Raw genomic sequence first — 27,620 nt, forward strand, 5'->3', positions numbered from 1 at the left:
TTGTATTTGTGTCAGCATTTCTAACCTCTAGCAAAGTCCAGCAAATACAAGGCGGCCAGACACATACGGCTGAATAAAATGAGCATCGTTGCATTTTTAAACAATTCTTTGGTTAGGACACAAAGGCTCCAGGAGCACCGGACTTGGGCCCAGAGTCACATAAGTGACGACAGTCCTGCAAACACATGCAGCTCTGATTCTAGTTTAGGATCCGTCCAGATCCAAGAGTTCCTTGCCCTCATGAACCGTGCAGCTCTGACAAAGAAGTGGCATAGAGCACAGTGTCGAGACGACCCATCCACACTCGGCCGCTGAGCGGGCAAAGCCGGCGACAAAGGAATATGGCCAGTATGGCATTTCGGTGATGGAAAAGGAAAAGCTGTCACACTGCACGTGAGCACACACACACATCACACACACACATAACCCTGGACCAGAAACCACAATGTGAACTGTGGTTCCCCCTTGGGAAATGGAATTCTGGGTCACTTCTTTTTTCCCTTTGGGATTTTTGAGGCTTTTCCAATTTTCGTCCTTAATCCTGAATCAATCTTATTTAAAACATCATTTTCAAAAACTGCCAAGAACTCACAGCAAATCGAGTGAGGATGTAGGCGCCTGCACCGGTTCCCATGCCAATGACGCTCTTCAGCCTGGAAGCAGAAATAAAAATTCATGTCACGGAAGAACGAGCGACAGGAGCCCCAAGAACCCTCTTCAAACCACCCCCTCCCTTGTCCCCTAAGGAGCCTGGTCTCCCCCAGCGTCTGTCCCGGTCACCCCTGAGGGCAGCCAGCAAGCTAGACAAAGTGGGAACACACTGCCGCGTGGCGCCCTCGAGGACCCACAATGCATCATGCTTCACGGCGAGACAGAAGGCCATGACCTTGGAGAGACTAGTCTCTCTTCCTCCTTTCTCTCCCGGCTGCCGCCCAGGCTTGGAGACACTGTCTGACACTGACGGGAAGGTCCATTATGGCCCCCCTCCTTCCCACTCTTAAGCTTATTTTGGATTCTAAAATTTGGAATGACTCGAAAATAAATTGAGCAAGAACACTGAGGTATTATCTTCACATGAAAGGCTCAAGAAAGAAGGAAATGAGCCCTGGAGAAAGAAGGGCCTGCAGAGAGAAGCTGAGGGCTCAGGCAACCCTCTTCCAGAACGTTCTACTGGAAAGAGAAAGCAATGAAAGGAGAGGTGGCAAGGAAAGGATGAGTGGGGTGGTCGTCATCAGGGGACGTATTTACTCAGGGAGAAAAGCTCGACTTACAAGGGCCAGACCAGAGGAAAGAGACCATGTGAAAAACAGTGTTTACAAAGTGTGAGGAGCTAATTTCTTCCCTGATCTTGAAATGCCAGTCTAAATTTGAGTGGTCAGGCCAGATCAAGGCCAAGGAGAGGCAGAAGCTAGAAGTCACCCTTCTCTGTAGGCGGGTGGGGAAGTGGATCCCTCACTCTTACCCAAACCGGTGCAGGACTCCGGGCAGCATTTCGGCCAGCTGGTCCATGGAGGGGTACATGTACCTTGGGAGAAGCCATGCAGAGGCAGTCAATGAGAGCCTGGACCCCAGTGGAAAAGAATGCAAACTGGAAGGGCATTTGAAGGGCAGTGACCACGAACCAGCTGCCCCATGTGCTCAGGATCCCCAGTCTCGTCCCCCTGTAGCCGCCATTCCGAGCACCCCACAGCGTACAAGCCTGCTCCGCTGAGCAAGGATGCTCTCCATTCCCACATCCTGCCCCTTTCACTTCGTAAAGTGACCCTTTATCACTTGCTGCCTATGTTCCAGGTCCAACCCCAAGCATTCGATGAGCATTCTAAGCACATTTAATCCTTACGATGACTCTATGCGGTTGCCATATTCCCCCCAATGTAAAGATCACAAACGTCACTGAGGCTAAGAGAAAAGCAACTTGGCTTCACAGGAGAGCAGAGGCTGGGAGCCACATCCCCCGTGGGCCCTGGGATTTCAAGGCCCATGTTCTTACTCACCTCCCCAAAGGAGGTGCCCTGGCAGCTCTCCCGTCAAGCACTCCTGACTGACCGTAGGGAAGTCCCATACCCCCTCACCTCCTCTCCCAAGGGATGCTGTGGAAGGAGCCTGGAGATGATGGTGGAGAAGGTGGGCCACCCCGATTAGCTGGATGCGGTGGGCTAACTGGGATTTCAGAAATGGATACCCAGGGGGATTTTAAGGCACAGGATGCCTCAACTCACACATCCTCTGGGACCACAGCACCTGTTAACAGAGGGCTGGGGAGCTGCCCTCTGTTCAAAACTGGCTCCTGACAGCAGGTATGGAGGAGGGTGAGACCGTGAGGCTTCACATTTGGGTGATGAGGAAGCCTGCAGGCTGCCCTGGGGTCTGTGCATTACGGTAAGAGTTTCTCCTCTGCAGGGTGCAGGAAACACCACAGTCTCTTATCACCAACTCCTTAGCAGGGACGGAAAGGGTTGCTTGTCCCCACTGGACCCACCTTTCCCATGGGCGTGCAGTCACCAACCCCTGGTACTAGACGGAGCCACTTCCCAGGCTGGCTCCTTCTTCTCAGCCAAGAACAACCCCACCCACCGCATCTCTCCTTCCAGATTCTCTACCATTTCTAGGCTCACTTTTCTCTTGGCCTTTGCACATGCTGTTCCCTCTGCCTCCTCAGGAGCAAGCGTGTGCTCACCAGCTTGGAATTTCCACAAAGGAGGCCAAGAGCCCCTGCCCTGCCAGCTGCCAACAACCCTAGTCAGAGTTCCTACAGGTTTTCTTTCCCGTCTTCCCAGGAGGAACTCAAAGAATTGTCCCTCCCACCAAGATCTTGGCTGTCACCAGGGAGCCTGGCCCTTTTTATTGAGAGCAGGTCCACAAGGCACACTGCGTTAGAAGCGAGCCCCTCCAAACATCCCGGAATCCTCTGGGCAGGTCCCTGGGAGAGCCATCAAGGATGCTTCACAAGACGAACGGATGGTCTGGGATGCTGGGGAAGCAGGGCTGGCGCTGACTAGAAGGCATTTCACACTGCCGACCTCGGGGAGGAGACATCAGAACAGGCAGGAGGGAACTCCTTCCACAGATGTGGTTACTGGTCCTTACCGCCAGGCTCCTGGAGAGGCCACGAGGAGACCACATGAGCAAAGCAGACTCGGTCCAGGACAGGAGCCAGCCGGGGAGTAAACCAAAAGAGTGACTGTGACTAATGGCAAAGGCGACTAGGAGGGAGGTGAAAGTGCTGAGGGGGGCGCCGAACAGGGAGACCTGTTCTGATCAAGTGGTCAGGGAGGGCTTCTTGGAAGAAGTGACACAGAAGGGGGGGCTTGACGAGTGAAGAGTGTAGGAAACGTATTCTAGGCAGGGGAACCAGCATGTGCAAATGCTCTGGAAAGAGCCTAAAAGACCCTGGCTGGTATGGCTACACACACCTGGAGCCATTTTCTTCTGAGACAGCCTCGGCTCAGTTTGAAGCCAGCAGCCTGCAAAGGGCGATACTGGGGATGCTGCTTAACTCCTGGAGCTTCTTTGCTCACTGCTCTCTGCAGGGGGGGGCCACAGCCAGGAGGCAACAGGACTCTCCTCCAAGGCCCCCACGTGCGGGAAGCTGACTCCAGAGCTTGGAGGAACCCAGCCAGAGGTCCCCATCCCTGCTTTGCCGTCTCAGCCTCAGGATGGAGGGCGGGCGGGCACCCTAAAGGGAATAAGGGACCCCCGACTACAGGAAGCAGAAAGGAGCCAGGTCCTGTGCAAACAGCAGTTCCACCAGCCACACCTGGCAACCTTGGGCAACCTTGGGGAATGAAAACCCTACACCTCAGCCTCCAGTTCAGCTGCATAAAAATTCCTGGGGGGACAGGGGCAGGCTAGGCCTCAGAAGATGTTTTAAACCTCCCCAGGGGGAGCTAAGAACCACTGGGTTCCCTAAGTCCTTCCAACAGTTGCCCCAGCCACAGACGGATTTACTGACAGACCTCTGGCTTAATCTACTGGTTAACAATTAACTGCGTCCCATGGTATTAAGCAGCTTTTAATTTGTGGTCCTGGCCCCATGTGGCTGGGTGGCCCTTCCTTTGTTCTCTGATAAAGGTTAATTATTAAGGATAATTCGGAACACTAACAGAAAAGGAGATCTCTTTGTGAAAGCCAAGAAGGCCCTTTCTGCGAAAGTTTAAACCCAAGAACCTACTCCTGACCTGGTTTCATCACAGCATTTTTGGGGGGGGCGGAGCACCTCGAAGGGGTCTGCCTCCCCGACATGACACCAACTGTCCTGTGCGATTCACAAGCCTGTCCTCAGCCTCACAATGAGAGCTGCGTGCTGGGGACGAGCAGGCAGTGTGAGCACCCTGGGACAAGGCAGCCTGATGTTCCAAACAAAGTACGAGTCTGAGAGTCGGGGTTCAAACCCCAACTCCCCAAATTAAACTAGCTGTGCAACCTGGAGCAAGGGAGTTAACCCCTCTGTGCCTCAGCTTCTTCAAGTAGAAAATGGAGCTACCAACCACGTACACTAGCCCTAAGGATTAAGTGCCAATGACACTTAAAATCCTAGAGACAGACAGTGGTGATGGCTGCACAACAACATGAATGTACTTAATGCCACCAAGCTGTACCCTTAAAAATGGCTGAAATGGCAAATTTTGGATTATATACCTTTTACCGCAATGAAAAAAACTACAAGCCACTCTAACAGCCCCCCACCCCCGACCTGTTTCCCCAGGCCGGCTCTCCCCTCCCTCTCGTGGGCTCCAGGGCCCCTCCTCTCACCCCATGGGAAAGGAGGCGGCGCCGTCCTGCTGGCCAGGGGCGTCCACGTGGCAGACGGCAAAGTGCTGCGTGATCTCCTGCATGTCCTCGGAGTTGAAGAGGGGGTTGTAGCAGGTTTTGTCTGGAGAACGGGCAGGAGAGGGAGAAGAGAAGAAGGAAGGAGAGAATCAAACAGGTTGCTCAGTGGCAAAACGTATTCATTTTGTTTCACTCCTACTGAGCAGCGGGAAGGAACTTACAGGAAAGAAGCCCTATTCCTTTGTCCCCTGTCCCACTGTCCTCTGGTAATAAAAGGCAAAAATAAGTCATGGGGCGAAGGAGAGGGGGTGGAGGTGGGGATGGTCTGAACTCCAGGAGTCTGCCACTTCCAGCTGGTGCTGCAGGGGACTCCCATTCTGGCTCCTGCTCCGTCCCCATCAGTCATGGCCGTGATGGCCCTCCTACGAGGTGGGGTTGCCCCACTGATGCTCTCTTTCTCTCTGCATCTCCTGAGCCCTCACATCCGGGAGAATGGCCATGGCACACATGGTTTTCAAACAAGGAGGAGCACAGGAGCTGAAGCATGGACGCTCCCACTTCTTGTGTGGCCTTGGATGAGTTTCCTCATTGCTGAGGGCCTGAGACGAAGAGGCCAGCTGGTTGCCAAACCCTTTCCCTTCTCTTCCTCGACACACTGCTGGACTACATTTCCCAGCCTCCCTTGCAATTAAAGGCAGCCATGCTACCGGGTTCTGGCCAATAGCACGCGATGCTCCTCATTTCCTCATAGCACCTGCCACCAAGCCTCTAGGTTTCTCTTTCTTCTGTCATCTACCTGTCAGATGCAGAGGAGCCAGCAGAAGCCTCTGAGGCCCCAGGGTTGGCAACGCCACAGCTGGAAGGAGCCTGGGTACCTAATCTCCATGTGGACGGTATTGCACAGAATGCCCACTGAGTTGTCACGTGAGAGAAATAAACGTATACTGTGTTAAGCCACAGAGGTCTTGGGTCTTCTGTTAAAACAGTCAGCTTCCTATAAATAACAATGAGCCTCTCTAAAATGGGGAAGGGACACCACCGTATGCAGCTCAATTTCCTCATCAGAGTCCAGGGCAATAATGTGACGTACATCAAAGTTCCTAGCATGGGATTGGGTACAGGATGGATGCAAGTGGGACAAACAGGGAAGAAAGTGAAATAAAAGAACGAAGAGTGAAGGAGAAAAATGGTTCCCAGTGACTGACATCACCCCCAGCCTCATGGTATTAACAAGCTCTAGGGGAAGAATGTCAGTCAAAAATCCAGCAAGCATCCAATGGCAATACTCAGGCTTACACAGATTCCCGGAGCAGGAAGGCCTAGAAGAACCTTCTGGATCATCCCAGAAATGTTTACTTCTATTCTGTATAATTTCAATATTAAGGAGATCTTATCGTTTTCCCATCTACGAAAAATGGGGAAGCCACGTATGGTAACACTTCCTGGTAATCTTCAAAACTCCCAGTCTAAACATGAACAGCAGCAGTAGTCAGAACGGCCAAAAAGTGGAAGCAATCCTAATGTCCATCAGCTGGAGGATGATAAACAAAACGTGGCACGTGGCATGTCCATACAATGCAATATCACCCAGCACAAGAGAAGGAAATGCTGGGATTTTCTACAATGTGGATGAACCCTGAAACATCATAAAGCAGCCAGTCACAAAAGGCCACATATTGTGTGATTCCCTTTATACAAAATATCCAGAACAGGCAGATCCTGAGAGACAGAAAGTGGACGTGGTTGCCGGGAGCCAGGGGCTCTGGGAGACTTGGGCGGGGGGGGGGGGGTGGGGTGGGGTGGGGGGGGTGGATAGAGAAGAGGACAGGATTTCTTTTCAGAGTTATGAAAATGTTCTAAAATCGACTGTGCTGATGGTTGCACAACTCTGTGAAAATACTAAAATCCACTGTACACGTTAATTAAAGGAAGTCACTGTCACAAAGACACATGGCAGAGGGGCTCCCTGACTTCCCAGCACCTCCAGGCACACAGACAACTCCGTGCCCCAGTGCAGAGCATTCCACGCCTTTCCAGTCTGTGGCAAGAGTTCTTCCCAGAACAGCTCCAGGAGGTCCCAGCAAAAGAGAAACAGCTGGAGTCCTCGCCACCAGCCCTGCCTAGCTGTGCCCTTCCTCCACCCTCTGTGGGAACCACCTCACCAAGGACATGGCTCCCTGGGACTTACGGTTCATGCCAATGTCATGGTACGTGAGGATGACAGGCCGGTTTCCCTTGGGGGTCCCACACAGCGTGACGTGGATGGAGCCATGCAGAGTCTCGATGTCCTGTTCCTGAGGAAAGACAGCAGACAGGGTGTCAGGCGGGACCTGCAGCGGCATCGCTGGGGCTGTCGTTTCTCACTGAGACACCCCGGGGTTTCCAACTGTGCTTTGAGGAAGCTCTGAGTTCACTTCTCATTTGTTCACAAGAGCACTCAGCTTCGGGCAGCAGATCTGTGGCCAGTGACACCACTCCAAGAAGCAGAGAGAGAACGGAAGGAGAGCTAGATGGAGAGAGAGGATTTAAGCCCCGAGAGAGGCTGGGGGCTGGGGTAGAAGGGAGATCAAGGTAGGCCCCCTCATCCTTTGAGGTCCATGCCTGTCAATCTGAGGAACTTGGCTCAAAAATAAAGAAAGAAATACACTCCAATTCTCAGGCTGTACCTCCAGAGCAGGAGAGCACAGTGTCTGTGCACGGAAAGCACATCAGCGGCTCCCTTCCCCATCGCAGGCAGAGCGAGGCAGGGGCCTCCCGGATCTTACTCCACAGACCCCCGAGGCAACGAAGTCTGAAGTTGGGGAACCACAAGGAGCATCTCCCAGGCCGCCACTGTGCTCCTGGGAAGTGGGGAGATGCCAGCTCACGGGGAAGTGTGAATGCTTCCAGGGGACGGCGAGGGGTATACACAGGGCACTGTATGCAGGGGCCCTGGCTCCCTGTTAGTGCCCAGGCCCACCCATAGCAGTGTCCTCCTGGGCCACCTGCCTATGACTCCAACAGAATGAGTCCCCGGAACACAGAGTCCATCCATCTCCCTGGCCCTCTTTTTTCTCCTCAGGGCGTGACACTTTGCTCCTGTCTACACAAGCACTGGAAAAATCCACAGAGCATAGATCAATGGCCTGGCCCCCAGTACAGGCTACCGATCATCTGCTGGGCCCAGCCCTGGCCCCGAAGCCACTGTGAGAACAATGGTCCATTGTGGGGGCCACATTCTCTATTGTCTCCCCAGCTGAGACACATGGTGCCCTCTAAAAATAGGCCAGGCAGCGTCCCCACCAGCCTGGGACATCAGGGTTCAAATCCAATCTCTGCCTTTCCCCAACCCCTTTGAGCTCCCTGGTCCCCACCTGCAAGACAGGAGCCAGCCACCTCACCCCAGGCTCCTCAACAGAGGAGGCGGCCTGGTGGTGGCAGCCACAGCGCCAGGTGGAAAGGGATTTCTCGGTACGTGGTGGCTGAGGGCTTTAACGAGGTGCCTGGGCACTACACCTCGGGGGCAGGTATGGGACATCCAGCCCCGGCTGGCATCAAAGATGTTCCCAGCAGCTCCAGGGGTGGGGTTGGGTAACAGATGTTGAGTCATCTCTTGGGAGGCCTTAAAGTTAGACAGCTGTGGAACCAGAACAACCTCCGTCCAAGAAGGACGGATATTTGCCGCCAGGTCCTCAGGCCCTGCTGGATAAAGACCCGAGCCTCACGGGATCTCGGTGAACACAACTTCTCTAACAAAGTGCTTAACTATCTCTGGTCCAGGCTCCACTCAGCCCCTTATTTGGAGAACCAGGCTTGGACCCCACGTCTGCTGGGCCCTCCTGCTGTCGGCCCCCATCTGTCCTCCTCTGAGTTCTGGGCCCTCCAGCCCACCCAGGGAGGAGGAGGAGGAGGAGGGAAGGCAGAGGCTACCTTCCCCATGCCGAGTCCTGTTCCTCAAGTCACACACACACACACACACACACACACACACACACACACACGGGTCAAGCCGGCCCTGGGGCAAGCCCTCCACTGGCCCAAGCCAAGAAGACTGTGTCTGAGACCGGATGGAGAAATAAAACACTCACAAACACATGCCTTCGTCTCCTGCGGTTCCAATGGGACATTCGGTCCTTCCGCCCCTGTGGAGACGAATCACCCAGTGTCCTGGAGGGAGGAACCCGCCCTCCGCCCTCTGTTCCCCCAAAGAGAGGGCTCCACGGAAACGAGAACATCAGAACCGCCTGGTTCGCTTGGCGTCCTCCTGCCTGAGAGGGGAAAGCCCTGTCCTGGGGCTCGTCAGGGGTCTCCTGCGGCTGGGACGGTGGCTGGAGACCCTCACACGACTCCTCTGTCACCCAGACCTCCATACTCAGCTCTTCCACAGTCCCGCACCCGATCTCAGGAGCCCTGCTCACAGGCGCCTGAGCCAGCAAGGGAGGCAAAGCCAGGCTGTGCGGATTTTCCTCCCACCTCCTCTGGTGCAGAGGGGACAGCAAGATGGTGGGGCAATCCCTGTATCAGCCGTCGTGTCTTCCTGCAGGCCCTGCCCCGAGCATTTCACAAGTGTTCTCTCATTGAATCCACATGACAACCCCACTGAGTAACGTCTGTCCACACCTGACAGGTGAGGAGACCCAGGCAGAGAGAGGAGAAGTAACTTGCCCAAGGTCACACAGCTGGAATGGTGCAGCAAGATCTGAACCCAAGACCATCTAAGTCTAAAGCCTCAGAAGCTCTTTGACGTCTGTTTTATACTCTGTGCCATGTCACATGGAGAAGTGAAACCTTTAATGTGTGACATGCACGGTGGCTCTCTAAAGAGGGACTCGGTAAGTCAGGTCTCCCACGGATGGGACTGTAGAACTCTGTTTATCTCCCCAGCATCTCCAAGGACCAGCAATCCATGGGGCATGACCTAGAACACACTGGCACACGGAATAGGGAAATGACATCGGCTCCTCCCATCCTCCCCAGTGTGCATCCGCCCCAAACTGCACAAATGTGCGACAGGGGTGTCAGACTTGCAAAGGCCTCAGCACAAAGGTCCTTTCTAGGACGCCCTGCCAGCCACCCACGGTACATATGACACACGGCCCCTTGTTCTCTTCTTGGGACCACCTCCCACAGTGACAAATATCTGTGTCATAGCTACCTCCTCGATCTCGCTGCCAGTTCCCAGAGGGCAAGGCTGGCTCTGCCATAGACAGGATTGGGCGCAGAGGAGGCACCTGGAGATTTACACGGTCTACAGTGGTGAATGGCACCATCCCAAGTGTCTACACCGCCTGTAAGCCGGTAAGAGGTGAAAACAGCTCCCACCACTAAGTCTTCCTCAAAGATTGCATCTCTTTGGCTGTCAGTTGTGGTTTGGAGCTTTATGAACTATGGCAGACTGTGGTGGTCAGCCTCCGGAACCTGTGCTGTTCCCTTCTTTAGGGTGGTCAGAAGACTCAGTTCTGGCCAAGGAGACGTCAGCAGAACCTGCTGGAGCTTTGAGGAGAATTTTTTAAAGGTTCATACTTGGCCTTCTGATTTTTCCATTTCACCCTTCCACTTGCTTACTACCTGGAACATGGATGAGATGCTCAGGGATTCAGCAGCCACTTTATGAGCATGAGGACAAAAGCTACATACTCAGGATGACAGACGAGGAAGCTGGAAGGAGTCTGGGACTGGGTGACATTCACTTCCTGCTGTAGTAGGCTTCTAGGTTAGTAAGAATAACAAACATTTCCTTATTTAGGACACTGTTTTTTGAGTGAGAATTAATAATACTAACGATACACCCACCATGCGCCCTTGGCCAAGTTACCCAACTTCTCTGAGAATTCCTTCCCTCAGCTGTACAGTGAGGTCAACAACAAACCCATCTGCTCACAGAGCTGCTCCCAACACTAAAACCGTGGGAGCAACTGGGAAGTGTTTTGCAAATTGCACTGTTTCCCTCCATGTCAGTTGCTATGGACGCCTGTCCCAGAGACATTACCAGGAAGCCACGAGGGCCAGCCGCATAGCTAAAGTCAACTGGCTGGATGATCCAGGGAAGCCCTGGGACCAGCTGCGGCCGCCTGCTCTATAATGCGCCTGCCCAGCGCGCCCTGGGGAGACACTGGACACTCTGGCCTGAGACGACGACACACTTACCCAGGCTCCAGTCAGCTGTGGCCTGGGCTGCCCCTCCCCTCGGTCCAGCAAGCCTAGGTCCAGGCGAGGCCCGAGGGCAGCGGGCTCCCTAAGGAACAACAGGCAAAGAAAGCAGGTTCTGGCTAATGGGACGCAGCGTTAAGGTTTGTTAAGGCAAGAAAGGCAATCAAGAGAACGAGGCTCAAGAGGAAATCCCGGGGGCCCGTCCCACCACCAGCTTTCTGGGAAATCACGTACACCTCCCCAAGCTTCCTGGGTCACCTCCTGTGCCCGAGTGGGGGAGGGGGAGGCACGGCTGCATCACTGATCCTATCCTTCCCCTTAAGTGAGGAGCACATGAAGGATGACGATGACCGGGGAGGCTGCCTGTGTGGAAGGAACACAACAGTATGTAAGGACAACGGTCCCGTTAACTGAGCAAATACTATAAAGCCACATCTGGACCCTGTGCTGTCAGGACGGCCATTTCACAGGTGGAAAAAGCCAGCCTGTGGGGCTGGCACCCAAGGGACACCCCTGATGGGAGCAGAGTTAAGATTCTGGATAGGGCCTTGGGCCTCCACGCCCCAGGGTTGCAGGAGACGTGGGGCCATGGGGAGGACAAGACAATCTCAGAGGTCAAGCTGGACCCGTGGTGACTCCTTGCATCTCTCAGGTTTCTTAAACATTGTCATCACTTCAAGAAAAAGAAAAGAAGTTGGAGAGGCAGGAAACGGGGTGCTGGGGGCAGACGGGGGGCAGGTTGGGAACACAGCGTGAAGCTGGGACCACACCCAAGAGTGCAGTTCTCCAGGCAAGGACGAACGAGGAGGGAAGGGCTTCTTGGATTAGGGAAAAGAGCAAGAGCAGAGCGACGACCATCCACGGCCATCCACCCCGGGAGCAGAGGAGCGAGGCCAGAGGAGGCCGCGGGCTGAGTCCCATGCGACGGTTATTTCATTTCGCAAGACTGGCAGGGACAGTAATGCTCCTCCCCTTTCTACAGATTAGAAAACCAAGCCCCAGAGAAGTTCAGGCAATGGGCCAAGGACACAACAGCAGCAAAGACAGAGCAGAGCTGACCCCGCTCCTGTCCACAGCACCTGGTCTGCGACACCGGGAGATGGGTGTCTACACTCGGTCCAGCCTGGGCTGGACAGACCTGGGGAGGGGATGAGAGCCCCACGATGGGGGTGCTGACCTTCCCTCCCCCTCTGCCAGCGGGGCAGTCCCAGGAAACCAGAGAGGACAGCAGAAAGGGAATAGCCTCATTTCACGTTGACCCGGATGAGGGCCGCTGCCATCTGTCACTTGGGGTTTCTCTAAGTCCCAACGGCTTCTGCCAGGAAGTGTGGCTGGGGGCCGGTGGGGACGGGAAGTGGTGGGTTTGAGGATTTCCAAGCCTCTGAGTTCTACCCACCTTCAGTCAGGGGACACGAAAACAAGAAGCAACTTTGTGGAAAGAAAGAATTTAGTTAAAGGTCAGCGTTTCCATTTTTCCTGTGAGCTGAGCTGCTTCCAAGAGAAGGGAAAAAAAAATCAGCTCCCGCCTCCAACACACACACACACACACGCACACACACACGGATCAGATGTCCCCCGGGCCCAGCTCTGCCAGACTGGGGACTCTAGAGTGAGTGGGCACCAGACCTCAGGAGACCCTGCCCACCACCCCTCCACCCCTCCACCCTGTGGGTAACATCAGCTCATTGCCCAGAGAGGCCTGGGGAGCACAGGAACACAGATTCCCATGGAGACCAAATCAAATCAAACCGTCTGAATAACTAAAGATCCAGGTGGAAGGAATGAGGAACAGCAAATCCAACAGGAGAGGCGATCTGAGGTCAAAGGAAGTTACCCAGCCCGTGAGCCCGGAGTGATGGAGGTGGACTCGACTCTGCCACCCCCTCCCACGACTAGTTAGATGGACTTTGGCTGCAGACATGGGGACGGAGCCAGGCTTTGTCATCTGTCTCATCAATGAGTGACAGTGGCAAACCTTCTCCAGGCCTCGTCTCTTCAACTACAAAATGAGATGGCAATGATACCTCTCTTAAAGGGTCGCCACGGGGATTAAGTGAGATGATGCCGGAAAAGAGGTCAGCCCAGCTTCTAGAAGGCCTACAGTTAGTGCTCAAGAGATCTCAGCTGTCACGAGTCCCATGTTTATTACATATTTAAGAGCCAGATGGGCTGAAATTTAGGACTATCTTGATAGTAGCCTTTGGCAAGTCTCTTAACATCACCAAAATGGTCTCATCTGCAAAGCAGGGTAACACTCCCCATCTTGGCAAAGAAGCCCCGGGACAATGAATGGCCACGCACAGATTCATTCGCTCCTCTCCCCTCAGTGGCCCTCAACAAGGCCTCCCCACCTGGCATAGGAGGGGAAGGGCTGGATCATAAAGCATCTGCTACCTCTGATATTCTTGGATTCTAGAATTCTAGCCAAAGAAAATAAGCCAGAACCCAAAATACTCCCACCTAGCCAACCCATCAAATTTGCAAACACCAACTGCCTAGAACTTGATGAGAGAACCTTCTCTGCAAAGCCAGATCAAACCGTGCCCTTACTCCAGCCACAGCGGCGCCTCCGGCCAGCAGCCCACCCAGCCCCGTGCTCTGAGGGCTCCAGAGCCTCCCTAAGGGGGCAAAACAGGGTCCTGAGAGCAGCTGGCAGAACCTCACGTGCCGGGGCACCGATCGGATTGCTCTAAAACATCTCCCAGGCCAAAACAAACTGTCCACCCTAAGATGATGTCAGCCAGGGAGAGATAAGGCCACGCTGCCATCTGTTCCGGCAGCTGAGCTCTCTCCTAAGACGGCCCCCCAACAGCTCGGGCGCAGACCCTTCAGCAGCTCTACTGCTGCGTTCTGGGCTATGCTGTGCATTTGATCCACGGATAAAAAACATACAATACATATATACATATACATGTATCCTTGACTACTTTGGGAAAGAAAAAGTCTGCCTGAGTTAGTCAAGACACTGAAGCAACAAATACTTTTCAAGAAATAACAGTGGCTGCACTCGGACACATAGCCAGATGGCTCCGACTCTGAAAAATTGAGTCCCAAAGAGCTGCCCAGCGGAGTCCCCGCTTCAAGGAGCAGGAAGGACCAACTGGAGGAGGAGACGAAAGCAGGCTGCAGTTAAGGCACGTGAACTTGAGTCCTACATCAGCTCACCAAAGTGTTACAGATTATCTGCCTGACTGGGCTTTTAATTTTTTTTTTTTTTGAGGAAGATTAGCCCTGAGCTAACATCTGCTGCCAATCCTCCTCTTTTTTTTTTTTTTTTTTTAGCTGAGGAAGACTGGCCCTGAGCTAACATCCATGCCCATCTTCCTCTACTTTCTATGTGGGACACCTACCACAGCATGGCTTGACAAGGAGTGCCATGTCTGCACTCCGGATCTGAACTGGCAAACTCCGGGCCGCCGAAGCAGAATGTGCAAACTTAACCGCTGCACGACCGGGCCGGCCCCCTGACCAGGCTTTTTTGGACACAAATTGCAAAGGTGAACTGGAATCTAGTCCGTAGATGGGCCCTTCTGGGTTGAGACTGCAGCAACACACTTGAGAGCACTGGTCAGGGTCAGACAGAGCTGGATTCAAGGGGGCCCCTTCACAGCTGCCAGCCATGGCAGACCCTCAGTGTCTTCATTTGTAAAGTGGGGATGAGGGTACAAGTCCCACAGGATTCAGCAAGAGAGCACGGGAAGCCCTGGGGTCTGGGCTGGCTCATCAGACGACCCTGAGGCCACAGCAGGCAGGGGACTGTCATTTCCCCAGAGTCCCCATGCGAATCCTGAGGTCAAGACGTGCTGGCGAGTCCCTGGGCCCTGCAGCCACTCTTGACCAAGGCTGGCATTCTCTGTCCCCAGCCCTGTGAGCAGAGGCTTGCCAGGGCCCAGAGAACGTCAGTCATCGCCTTGTACCACATCTTCTGAAGGAAATCCCACGGCGACCGACACCCACGACTTTGGAGGCTGCTGGAAATTTAGGGGAAAGCTTCATAAACATCATGAGTCAAGTAGATCCGAGAGCCAAGCCCAAATTAATGTAGTTCTCTACTAAGATTTTCTGGGAAACAACCTTGAAAAAGGCACTCGGGTTCAGCTCAAATATTGCGATTCACTGGTAAGTTCGAGCTCATTAACAGCCCAGAGGAAGAAGTCACTTCGCCCTTGGAAGGCTCGGAATCCAAGCCAGGGGGCCCTTTCCCTGTGCTGCTGCCTCCACGCGGAATGATCAATCCCTAATCGGGTCACATGACTGGCTCCCTCTATCATTCAGGTCTCAGTTCAATGTCACCTCCTCCGAAAGCCTTCCCTGACCCCTCGGCCTACCACAGCCCCCATCGCATCGGGCTGCACCATACAATCTTCAAAGCCCCTACAGTAGCTGGGATTGTCATGTCTGCTTAATTGTCCCCATCTGTTTCCTCCCCCTTCAGGGAGTCAGGAGTGGTTTCAAAGACATGCTCTGGAAGCACACCTCTTGAGTTGAAACACCAGCCCTACCCCTTTCCAGCCCTGTGACTTCAGGCAAGTTTCCTAACCTCTCTGTACCTCTGGTTCTCCATCTGTAAAATGGAGATGGAGACTATTATGAGTATTCGATGGGCAAAACCCACGACATGCCCGGAAGGATTCCTGGCGTACACTTGGTGCTCAACAGGGCTGAGCTATTCATCCAGAATTCTAGTTCCTGGAAACAGGGATCACCACCTGTCATGCTCCCCACGGTCCCCAGCACCTGAGACGACAACGCCAGGCACAAAGTGGGCATTTGTTACAGGAACAAAGGAATGCACAATGAGAGAAATGCCCCCACCTCACAGGACAGCTCTGGGGACGAACTGAGAGGCCTCAGCCCAGGCCAGTGCACCATATCCTGCCTCCCCCGGCCCCTCGCTGAGGCCGCCCTCTGTGGTCTTCAGGTGCCTACTTTGCTGACATCCCGAGCGTGCAGCATCCTTGTCCATAGCGGGGCAGAGGTCCTGTACTCTGCTCTCCCACCTACCTGTGCCCTGGGGCAAACACACAGAACGGTGCTTGTCCACTAGCAAGAGCGGCACAAAGTGAGGAATGACCTGCACAGGCAACAAACAGACTATGCTCTCTAGGTTTCTCCGAATCAATCACCAAGATTTTTTCAATCTACAATAATCGTATGATCCAACGATGCCCCTTCTGGGTATGCACCCAAAAGAACTGAAAACAGGGTCCCAAATAGATATTTGTGCACCTGTGTTCACAGCAGCATTACTCACAAGAGCCAAAAGGTGGAAGCAGCTCAAGTGTCCAGACAGAGGAATGGGTAAACAGAACAGGGTCTATCCACACAATGGAATACTATTCAGCCTTAAAGGAAAAGGAAATTCTGACACGTGCTACAACATGGATGAAGCTTGAAGACATTATGCTAAGTGAAATAAGCCAGTCACAAAAATACAAATATTGTATGATTCCTCTTATATGAGGTAGAGAGAGCAGTCAATGCCTAAAGACAGACAGTAGAATGGGGGCTGCCAGGGGCTGGGGGAAGGGACAATGGGGGTTAGTGTTTCATGGGAGCAGTTTCAGTTCTGCAAGATGAAGAGTTCTGGAGGTGACTGGTGGCAATGGTTGCACAACCATGTGAATGTGCTCAATGCCCCTGAAGTGTCCACTTAAAAATAGTTAAGATGGTAAATTTTACGTCATATGTATTTTGCCACCAAAAAAAAAAAATTGCAATAAAGACTCACAATAGAGTCAGTAGACAGGGTGTGTTCTCGACCCAACACGACTGGGAAACATCACATCCGGGTCCCGTGTCATTGTCCTCTCTACACTGCTCCTTCAACGAGGCTGGAGTGACTTAGCCCATTTCCCAGGTGAGGAAACTGAGGCTGAAGGGAGGTAAGCCACTTACTCCGGGCCAAACGGCCAGGAAAGGACAAACCTGGCTCTCGAATGTCGAGTCTGGGCGGATCTGTGGCTTGACCCTGAGGACGGACATCACCACACAACCACAGGAAGACACAACCACAGAGCTGACTGGCTGCCTCGTCAGGGGAGACACGACCAACTGACAGAGACAGCAGGTTCCGTGGCTCCTCCGTGGCCCTGCCCAGCCCTGAATGATGGGGCCCCAGGGCGGCCATTTCAGGGTTTACAGCCCACAGATCAAACATCCAAGGCCCGGCTGCCACAGCTGCTGCATCTTTCACAGCCGTAACTGCCCTGTGACCCATCTCTCCCTGTTCTCACGAGGATGGAAAACGACTGAAACAAGATCAGATGTCGTAACTCTTAGTGACCCGCACCCTGCAGCCTGGACCAGTGACTTGCCCTCTTTCTCTGCCCTCCAGTTTCCCCAGTCGTTAAGAGGAGGTCGGACAAGATAAACCTAGGGGGGCCTCGAGAGAATCCATCCACCTCCCACTTCCCCAGAGAACCTCCTATGTGCCCAGTGTCCCGTGAGACCTCCGGGGCCGGAGCACAGAGAGCTCAGCAGGTGAACAGCACAGCAAGAACTCTGCTTCCTTCTGGTCAGCCAGACCTAGGAGGGAGTCCCAGTCCTACCACCCTGGCCTCAGTTTCCCCATCTGAACGATGAGGATAATGGGACCTCTGCTCATGTGACTGCTGAGGCGTTAAATGAGATATGGGCCCGGAAGCGCTGGGTGCGGGGCCCGGCAGGTAGGAAGTGCCAGTAAGCTAACCACATTAGGTGTGGGCAGCACAGGAAGCTCCCGGGGCCGGGAGGGGGAAGGCCTGGGGTCTGCAACCTCCCCGGTCACTGCAGGGTGACCTCAGGCAAGTGACTTCAAAATTCTGACTCTCTTCTTCTTAAACAAGTACAAGAAGAAAGCGGAACTGGAGGGCACCACAAGGCTGCACTCCTTGAAGAGCAAGATCTGTGCTCTTGGTGCCGACGCTGCCAATGAAATGACGGGTTCGGGTCCTCCCCACCCTCTGATGGCCTGGTGGGCAGAGGGAGCTGAGGGTCTGAGTCATGGGGACATAAGACCCAGTCATAGTCGGTGATGGGTGGGGGTGGGTGACTAGCGGTTGTCCTGGAGCCTGGGAATCATAACCCCCTTCCTGGTTCCATCTCAGATCCCAGGGAGCCACCCCCCATCCCAGGGAGAGTGCCCTGCCAACCCACCCAGCCCAGGGACTCCAGGGGAGGAGGTGTGCCCAGCAGTAGGCTTCCCATCTGAGTGCAGTTTCCTCTACCCCCGGGGACACATTCAGAGAGAAGCTGGTGGCTCAGGGGTCCCCAACCCTCTACTTCCACCCATCCACCATTGCTCGTGCCTTGCATGCTTGGAGAGTGTGGTCTTTGCTCTCTGAGCAGTAAGCACTGAGTAAACAACACTAAGGTTGAGTTATCACAGGGTGGTGGGGGGGGGGGGGTGGGCAACAGTGGGGGGGGCGGAAAGGGAGTCTTAGTGCCTTTGGGTGGGTGGGCACCCTAGCCCCTCACCTCCCTGGCACCACTCATCTGTAAAAGGATGATACCAGAACCCGCAACCCAGGGATCTTGTGAAGATTAAATGACTGCATTTCATTAGACAAATTAAATTAAACGCAGCATGCTTAGAACAGGGGCTGGCACAGAGGAAATGCTCAAAAGCACTCATTCTTGTGGTGATGTTAATTTTAAAGATGGAGGATAACAGAGGCTCAGAAAAACTAAGTAACTTGTTCAGGGGCACACCCGTTGAAAGGGTCAGCTAGAATTAAATGGGCCTCAGGCTGACAAAAAAAAAAAATGCTTTTTTCAGGATGGCACGATGTTGGCGTCGCTGCTATGGCAAGTTTCACGGTCTGGGCGGCTCAGTTTCTTCATTCGTAAAATGGGGAGACGCCAGCTCTGGTCTGAACTCATGGGCCACAGATGCACTGAGAAGCTGGGATGTCCTAAGGCTGCCACCCAGGGCTGATGAGTCAGAGAGATGCTCCTGGGGGGCCAGAGGGTGTCTCTGTGCTTAGCTGCTTTTAATCATAAACCCTTGTCCCAACCCGAGTTGTCCCAGCTCACGGCCCCAGACGTGCCCCAACAGCGAGGGAAGTGTGGGGGCCCCAGGCTGGAAGCGTCACGTGCCCTGGGGCTGGAAATGTCAGGTGCCAGTTCGTGCTGTCACTCTCAAGCCAAGCCAGTGCCTGCCTTAAGTGAACAGCCCACGGTGGCCGCGAACCCTCTGATCGGGACTCCCGCCCTAGGCCCCCGTACACGGTGTTAGGAGGAGGTAAAAGTAGGTTTTCACGGTCAACCCCACAGGGCACCAGGCCAGCCCTGCACCATGCCAGCACACTTCACCTCTTTGAGCCTCAGTTCCCTCAGCTTTGAGCATGGAGCCAACAATCCCTACTTTATAGGGCTGTTAGGGTTAAGCGGGGTGTCCCCTGCAGAGTAAAACTGCCACACACCTGTCTGGGAGTCCAGGGCCTGGTGCACAGCAGTGGCTTAATAAGTTTGTTCTGAACAAGTCGATGTTACACAGTGAGGACACGCGGGCCTCAGAGAAGAACAAATGGCCAGAGAGAAACCAAGCCCTCAGACACACCCCAGGGGTTCCGCAGGGCCCTTGTGGTCAGGGTGGGCTCCAGGTCCAGCCTGCCACAGCCAGGTTGATGCTTAACGACACTAAGACCCACACACCTTGCGTGTGGTGTTCAAGGCCTCCACGGTCCCATACCAGCCAACGTTCCAACCCCTCTTCCAACTTTTCCCCCTTCCTTCCAAAGAAGATACCAAGATTCCCAGCCTCTGGATGGACGGTGGGCCAACCACTGAAATAGACGATTCAGGAGGAAGAGTGGAGTTGTTTACAGGGGAAGGGTGTGGACAGATGGGGATGCAGAGCTCAGAATGGGCCGGAAGCCGGGGATGCGGCTGTGATGTGCAGGCAGAGGTTCAGCTGAGCACATCAGCCTGCATCTGGCCTGCGTCTGCTCCTCTTCTCTGGGAAGACCACAGCCACCGCCGTGCCAGGCTTCCTGCTGCACCCCCAGGGCCCCGCACCGCGTGGGGCCCACACAAGCTCGGGGATAACGAGTCAAGGGTTTACAGCGCCTGAGGTTGTGACCTGCCCCTTGGACAAGAGAGGCCAACCCCCTCTCCTGAAAGTTTGTTCTGGAACCAAGCTCCACACGAGCCCCCCTGGCCCTCACGCCAACCCCGAGCAGGGATGGAGCCAGCGAACCACAGAGAAGGCTGGATTCCTTTTCCCAAGCAGAGCCACGAACAGCAAGCCCTTGCTTCCGTTCCCTCCCATCGCAGGGTCCCAGGCCCACCGATGTCTCGCCATTTCCCCCTGCAGACACCCCACAGCACCGCCTAGGCTCTGCAGGGTCCAAGGGGGCTGTCAGCATCCTGCTTTCACAGCGAGTGACTGGCCCCTGCTTCCTCAGCCAGAACTCAAACCACCTCCTGTCCGGGGAGAAGGAGCTGAGCGTGGGGCACTAGCTTTCTTCTCTCCCCTTGCCCCAGGGTCTGAACAATGAGCTACTTCAAACCAGTGGAAGGAAGAGAGAAAGAGAGAAGTCAGAGCAGGGAGGGGGAAGGGAAGGAACGCCCTCTACTTGCCTGAACATCAAACTCTTGCAGGAGGCTGGTGATGGTCTGTGGAGAGACAAGAGAGATGGTCAGTTTCCTCGGGCAGAGAGCTAACGTGGGAACACGCGGTCCTCTCCGAGCCCTGAGTCTCTATCTACTCCCTCCTCTGTGGGGCCTCCCAAAGTCCTTACAAAGAGAGACTTTTCTTCTCATCTCAAAGAATAGCAGTCCGGCAGAAAAGCAGACGCATTAGCCAGATTCTTTTTTGACTACAGCCTTGGTGAAAAAAGACCAGAAGGTCTAAGTTGACCACAAGCTTGAGAGAGACAGGACTGTAGTTGCCTATTAAGTGGTCTGCCTGTCTCCACTCACATGTGACCCTTTTAAAACTCATGGCTGCCCATCATCTGGATTAAAATGCAATGTCTCATAGGTGGAAGGGGAGAGCAGAGACCTCAAAGCATTTCCTTCCATCCAACAATTCTGAGTTTCCAGCACAAATTCTATCTTGTGCCAGAGCTGTGAGGGGCAGGACAGGCCCAGGAAGACAGGGAAAGGGTCCCTGTCCCCCGAGAAGGGGTAAAGAGTAGCTCAGAGGAGGAGCTGAAGCCACGCTTGGCCAACGTTTCCAAGAGATGTGGCTGGCAGGTTTTCGTCCCAGCACAGAGAGGGAGTCCAAACGCCCTCTGAAAACTGAACCCCAGCCAGACCCATCACCAGCCACCAGGAAAGAAGGCAGCTCAGCAGAGCGAACGCAGGAGAGGCGAAGGCAGGGGAAGCGAGCAGTTGCCTGCTGCTGGACTGAAATAGCTTCAGAGCCCTGGCTAGGGGAGAACATCACGACGTTTGGAAAATCCGGGTGGAGGCAAAGGTGGCAGACCCCACTCTGTGTGTGTGCACACGTGTGCACTGGTGGGAGGGAGCAGAAAAGCCATTCCGTACAACCTCAACCTTCAAAATGTGAACAAGAGTTCAGTGGCCGACCAGGTTAAGAACAGACATCAAGAAGAACTTCCCGACAGCAAGTCTAACGAAAAACACTTTGCTGATTCAACCTAAAGAAATGGAAGGTTGACTTCCATCTAAACCTTGAGAGAAAAGATAAATATCCACTTAGAGATAGACTGACAAGGAACCTGGAGTTGATAACCTCTTAGATGTTTGTGTCAGAAATAAAATTTTCCAAGGATATGAGTAGGCTGCCAGAAATATATAAATACTGTGTTTAAAAATGCATTTACCCTTGGACCCAGAGATACCACCTCTTCTCCCAGAGCTGCACCTGCACATGTGGGAAATGACGTACACGCAGGATCCACCCAGCGTCCAAAGCCTGAAGCCCTGCTGGGAATGGCAAAGGGTAGGAAGACTCCAGTGACTACTGGTCACGTGAACTTGGGGGTACACTGTGAGACTGGAGACAGGCAGGTGCTCTATGGACTTATGTTGGAAAGGTCTCTAACATTAAAGGTTGTTAAATGAATAAAGCAAAGTGTGGTATACCATTTCATAGGGTTTTTAAAAAGGGAGAGAGAAGAACATGTTGGTCTATAAAACCTAGGGGTTTTCTGTTTGTGTGTTTGTTAAGACTGTGCCATAGACTCAGACAGAAGAGGAAATGGATTTGGAGCATGCATAGTGAACAGTACAGGTTGGCAAACTTACGGCCCTCCACTTGTTTTTGTAAATAAAGTTTTATTGGCACACAATGAGCCCATTCACTTACATATTGTCTATGGCTGCTTTCATGCTCTAACTGTAAAGCTGAGCAGTTGCAACAGACTGTATGGCTCACAAAGCCTAAGATATTTACTATTTGGCCCTTTACAGAAAACATTTGCAGACCCCTAGTGTAGAATGATAAACACCCATTCTAAATGCCACCCCCGCCCCCCACCCTGGGCCTGGATTCTAATCCTACTTGTGCCACCTCTCCAAAAGAACTCTGGCAGAATTCCCTTCCTGTTGGAGACCAGTTTCTGTATCTGTAACGTGGGAAGAGAGAGAGTTGTCTCACACATTCGTAATGAAAAGTCCATGAAATAAGGGACCTAAAACAGAGCAGCCACGTGCAGAGTCATACAGGAATTCAATGAACAGTCCATTCGCCAAAGGCAGCTGGCCTGGGTTTGGCTCCACGCCCCACACTTGGTAACTATGTGACTGAGGACAAATTAGCCTCCCTGAGACTCAGCTTCTTCTTCTGTGAAATAGGAACAATCCCAGAACCTAGCATCTAACCAATCACCGTCTTGGCCCGTCGGTTATCACCGGATCACCCATGAAATGTGGCTGGCCCAGAGCCAGGCATGCAGGACGTGGTGCGTGCACGTTAATTATTATTTTTGAAAGTAGTTAGTTGACCTTAGAGTAACTCCACTTCTGAGCCTGAGTTTCTATTTTTATAAAAGATATATCGTCCCAGGCAGAGATGCAACTCAGGGAGAACCGGGATGTGAACACAGTTTAAAAACACAACGTCAACCATGCAGATGGAAAGCCTTTTCACATCCATCGTCAGAACGGCCAGTCCAGTATGGACCGTGCCAACCCCAGCTGCAGGGCAGGCGCTCCTGCTTCCAGTAGGGAGGCCTCGTGGACACGAAAGGTTTGACCAAGAAGATGACAATAACCGCAGCAACAAGAGCTCCCGTGCATTGCTCTCCTTCTCCAGGCCAGACAAGGTTCTAACTTCTCCTATGAATTAGCGCGCTCCATCCTCACCCTGGCCCCACGCTGTAAGTCCTAGCACCACTGTTTTAAAGTGCGGAACTGGAGCATGAAGAGGCGGAAGGATCTGCCAGTGGACACAAGCTGTAAAGTTTCACAGCCAGGACCTGAACCCAGACAGTCTGGTCCCCGGGTATGTGGCCTGAACCTCTAAGCTACGGGGTCGACACGTGGGGCAGCCGGGCTTCATGGTGCATGTTCTAGAACCACAGGATGTCAGGGGAGCGGGTGCTCAGAGGAGCTCTGATTCCATGCCCTGACTTTACAAAGGAGTTCAGTGAGATGTGGGCCGAGAAGCCCAGAGAGGTAGGTGGGCAGGGGCCCAGCCCAGCCCACCATGCCATCTCACTTAGTGGCCAAGCCAGGACTTGAACTAGTACCTCTGAGCCTTTGCATTCCTGGACAAGGTGGCCTGTGGACACAAGAAAGCAGTGGACAGGTGCATGTGTGCACCCTTGGGTGGATGTGCACATGTGCATGCATGCTCATGTTATGCACACACATATGCCCATGTATGAGTGTGCATGTGATGGGGGCAGCCAGGAGCATCTCCACTCACCTCCCCTTTCTCCACCAAAGGCTTCACCTCGGCGAGGTCCACGTCCTGCAGCTCCCGAGACATGTCCCTGCTGTCACCTGCCTGTGAAGGGACAAAGACCAGGAGATCAGCACTTCCAGCTTCCCGAAGGAATCAAAGCTGAGGCCAGGGAGGGAGCCTTCCTTCTGCCTGGCAGCTCCTCCGTCCTGCACCACCCATTACAGGTTACAAGGTCCCTCTGCCCACGGCCCCATCCTACTCTTGCCCCTGGGCCCAGGGCAGGTTTCCTGGGACGGGACACTGAGGATCACAGATGCAACTACCTTTCTGATGAAACAGATGGACTGACACTCAAAACCAGGTCCTCAAACCCAGTCCGGGCCCACCCACCACAGTCAGGATGCTTCCCACTGCCTTTTAGAATGATTGCTGCATGCCTCATCCCAAAGTCAGGTAGCCCTATATTCAGGGCCAAAAGGGGACAGAAGGTCACAGGAGGCTACCATGTGCACGCATGGCCCAAGCTTCATCCTCTGTCCTCCTCAAACTAGCCCCACTGGAGGGGTGGCCACACAGACCCCCCACGTCCACCTCTGTGCAGGACTCTCTGTTACACACTGGTGGGGAGAGGGTGGGGGCAGGGAAAACCTCAAGCCAAGGGGTCTGACGGGACTGAACGCTCAGTAGGATTTTGAAAGAAAAAGAACCTTCAAGGCAAAAAGCACTTTATGAGCCAAAGCAGGGTGGGGGAAGGCAGAGAGAGGTGGGGGCGCGAGAGCAGGGGGTCAGGGGAGCACAGGGGGGTGGTGGGAGCAGGGGAGGATGGAAGAGCAGGGGTGGGAGGAGTTGGGGGAGAGGAGGTCCTCCTTGGCTCTGACAGGGGCAGGTGCACAAGGACCACAAGGAGATAGGGGCCACAGAGGCAGACCAAAGCAGAGTCTGGGATGGGCAGAATGTCGCCACAATCGACTCCCTGGGGAGCAAGGCTGGATGGTGACAAGTACTAAGCATCTTTCTGGGAGCTTAACCTGGAAACAGGAGGTATAAACATTCATTCTCACAGACTGATCGTCACACTAGAAGAAGGAAGTGCCCATCAGCACGGGGGAAGCACAAAGTAGCGCAGGGTCAGGGTGAAGGGCTGCAGCAAGAGGCAGAAGACGTCAGGGAGACAGAGTCAGTGACAGAGGGAGAAGTCCAGGGACCTCAGGTCACAGACCCAGACCCTCTGAACAGGGAAACCCGGTGAAAACCAGCCTGACGGAGGCCCTCGCTCTACAGCTTTCTGAGCAGGAACCTGGCCCCGAACTGCCCACGGCCCCACAGATATAACGACCAGAGAGAGCCACACAAGCCTCTGACATTCCAGCCCAGGGCTCCTCTGAAGACCGGCTCCTGGAGCCCACAAGAATCCTCTTTGTGAAACACCTCCCAGGTCAGCAGGCAACAGAGTGGGGGCCAGCCCACACCCACCCCGCAAACACGTGACATTCTGTGGGCGCATCTCCTGGGATGCTCTGGTCTGGGTGGGGCCCCAGCACGATTTTCCCCAGTAGATAACCAGCCCCACAAGAATGCCTTTATGCGCCCTTTGGAGTCTATGTTCCAGAACATTTCGAAAACAAAGTCGGTTTTATGCTTGTGAGCATTCCTGGGCAGCTGCCAGCTTGGAGGCAGAAGGCATGAAAAGCCTAGGTCTGTCGGCCTTGCTAATTCAGCGTGTTCATGGTCCCGAGACCCTGGCCCCTGGGACACCTCGCCTACACAGCCTAGGGAACCTTCCAGAAGCCCAGGGCTCTGGCAATGCCGCCCTTCATGCTGAGTGAAAGGACTTTGCATTTCACAGGGGCTCCTTCAGAACTCAGGCTTGAAGTCGGGGTCTCCCACTATCCCCTTGAAGGCAAGCCTCCTTCAGCGCCCGCTGTGGGCTCCCCAGGACCAGGAGTGTACCTGTCTCGTTCCCTTCTCCACCTGCAGCATCAGTATCTCAGCAGGTGCAAAGTCGGACCACAACTCGCTTGCAAAGTCGGACCGCAACTCGCTTGCTGAACAGGGGAAGAGGTTTTATGCAGCTTAATAGCAACGCATGTATTTAAGTTCACTCTTAAATGATCCCTAAACCACAAGAGTGAAATTAGCCTTGAAACAAGTCTATGTTTATAAGGACCCAAACACATGCTTTGGTTTGGCCCAGGGGGTGTCAGTTCTTCTTGGCTTCCAGATGCTGTGGTCCTGGCTAGAATGGCAGCCTTTGCCGGCTCCCTCACTCTTCTTCGGAACAGAAAAGAGTTAATTCCAGCCTTCACGGTTTCCTAAACATGCTCCTGGGGATACCTCTTTACCCCACACCTTCTTTCCCTTCCTACAGCTCAGCTTCCCAGACCACACGAGGCAGTGGGCTGAAAACTGGCGAGTTGCTTTCTAGAGCTGGAGGGGCCTCGTGGAGCCCAGCCCCTCGTGTGCTCAGGGCCGTGGCGAGGCTCAGAGAACCATCACAGTGTTTATCTAAACCAGGGGTGTTTCTGCCCCCCCCAAGGGACATTTGGCAAGGTCTCCAGACATTTTGGATTGTCATGACTGGGAGATGCTACTGGCATCTAATGGGTGGAGGCCAGGGATGCTGCTGACCATCGCCCAGTACACAGGATAGCCCCCACAACAGAATTATCTGGCTCCAGATGTCAACAGTGTGAGGGCGAGACACCCTGGTGTACACCAAGAAGCATCCAGCAACCGCCTGGGACTCTAAAGTCTGCAGAGACTGGATCAAGCAGAGGACGCCTCTGTACTATTTGTCCCTGGGGGGAGGGGGGCCTGCAGTCAATAAATGCAAATGTCCTGGCCAGGACAAGACCTCTATCTAGGTCACTGTCCCACGACACCAAGGCTGCCCAGACTGGGGCGGCCCAGGGTGGTCTCTGCACCTTGACCCCCCCGCCCCCACCCCCAGCTGCTGGTGGGCAGCCCGCCATGGACAGGAAGACAGCTGGCTGCTCTCAGCCCAATTCTGCCGACTCGACTTCGGCCAGTCGAGGAGTGGAGGGCCAGTGCTTATCCTGCCTGCCTGTTGCCTCAACCAAAGACCTTTGCAAACTTTGGTTTCAGAAGCTGTGTGTCTAAAGGAAATCTTATAAGGAAGTTCGATACCGAAAAAGAGCTTTGCAACAAGACCAAAAAAACAACAACAAAAAAAGCTGACTTGCTTTGGATGAGGCCAGAGAAAAGGCCCTGATGGCCCCCAGCAGCCCTCACCCCTCCCCTCCCTTCCATCTGCCCCTCACTCCCCACGCCGCAAGACCATCCAAGACCATGTGAGTGCCAGGATGTGCTGCTGCAACACTGATTCATTCGTAGGTTGCTTACTGCACCAGGTTCTCACGTGCCCAGCACTGAGCAGAGCGAGAAAGTATCAATCATGGTTCTAAGGCCCTACTGCGTGACAAGTCGGGGACATGGCCACAAACAGCAGACCCAGTCTTGCCTCATGGAGCTCCCAGTCCCACGGGGCTGGCTGTCTCCCCTGGGGTCCCCAGTGCCCGCTCACCCATCAGGCCCAGTGCTGTCTGTCCCGGCTCTCCCTGAGGCTGCCCAGACGTTCCACCTCGACCCTGCTCACTCCTGTCACGGTGGACCATGCTTCATGGTGGAGGCCACCTTTGCATTGTAGGAGCAGCACCCCAGGCCCATGAGATGCCAGCAGCACACACCCCCAGCTGCGAGAACCAAAAATGCCTGTGGACATTGCCAAATGTCCCCTGAAGGGCAAAATCGCCCCTGAATGGGAACCACTGATTCAGGGCAGTTCTGGGTGCAAACCCAGAGACCGTTAGATACAGTTCTCATTCAAGCTAGTGTGCAGGCACAAACACTCTCACACACACATACATACCCACCTCCCCCAGTGCCGCCATCAGTTTAC

At 54.0% G+C, this 27,620-nt stretch overlaps 1 protein-coding gene across 2 annotated transcripts in view; it reads right to left on the minus strand.

The window, feature by feature from the left end:
* Nucleotides 1–27,620, minus strand: part of NDRG1 (N-myc downstream regulated 1) — a 55,715-nt gene that overhangs the window by 19,221 nt on the left and 8,874 nt on the right. The window contains exons 2-7 of one of the 2 annotated variants that reach the window (XM_014831313.3): nucleotides 23,723–23,803; nucleotides 20,464–20,499; nucleotides 6,959–7,064; nucleotides 4,753–4,873; nucleotides 1,463–1,525; nucleotides 593–653 (exon numbers count right to left, since the gene is read on the minus strand). In XM_014831313.3, the coding sequence (XP_014686799.3) occupies nucleotides 593–653; nucleotides 1,463–1,525; nucleotides 4,753–4,873; nucleotides 6,959–7,064; nucleotides 20,464–20,499; nucleotides 23,723–23,785 (450 nt within the window). In that variant the 5' untranslated portion in view covers nucleotides 23,786–23,803. The remainder of the gene's footprint in view (nucleotides 1–592; nucleotides 654–1,462; nucleotides 1,526–4,752; nucleotides 4,874–6,958; nucleotides 7,065–20,463; nucleotides 20,500–23,722; nucleotides 23,804–27,620) is intronic. The other variant, XM_044781175.2, reaches the window with a different exon arrangement.

Source organism: Equus asinus, chromosome 12 (assembly GCF_041296235.1).
Source record: "Equus asinus isolate D_3611 breed Donkey chromosome 12, EquAss-T2T_v2, whole genome shotgun sequence".
Lineage (NCBI taxonomy): Eukaryota > Metazoa > Chordata > Mammalia > Perissodactyla > Equidae > Equus > Equus asinus.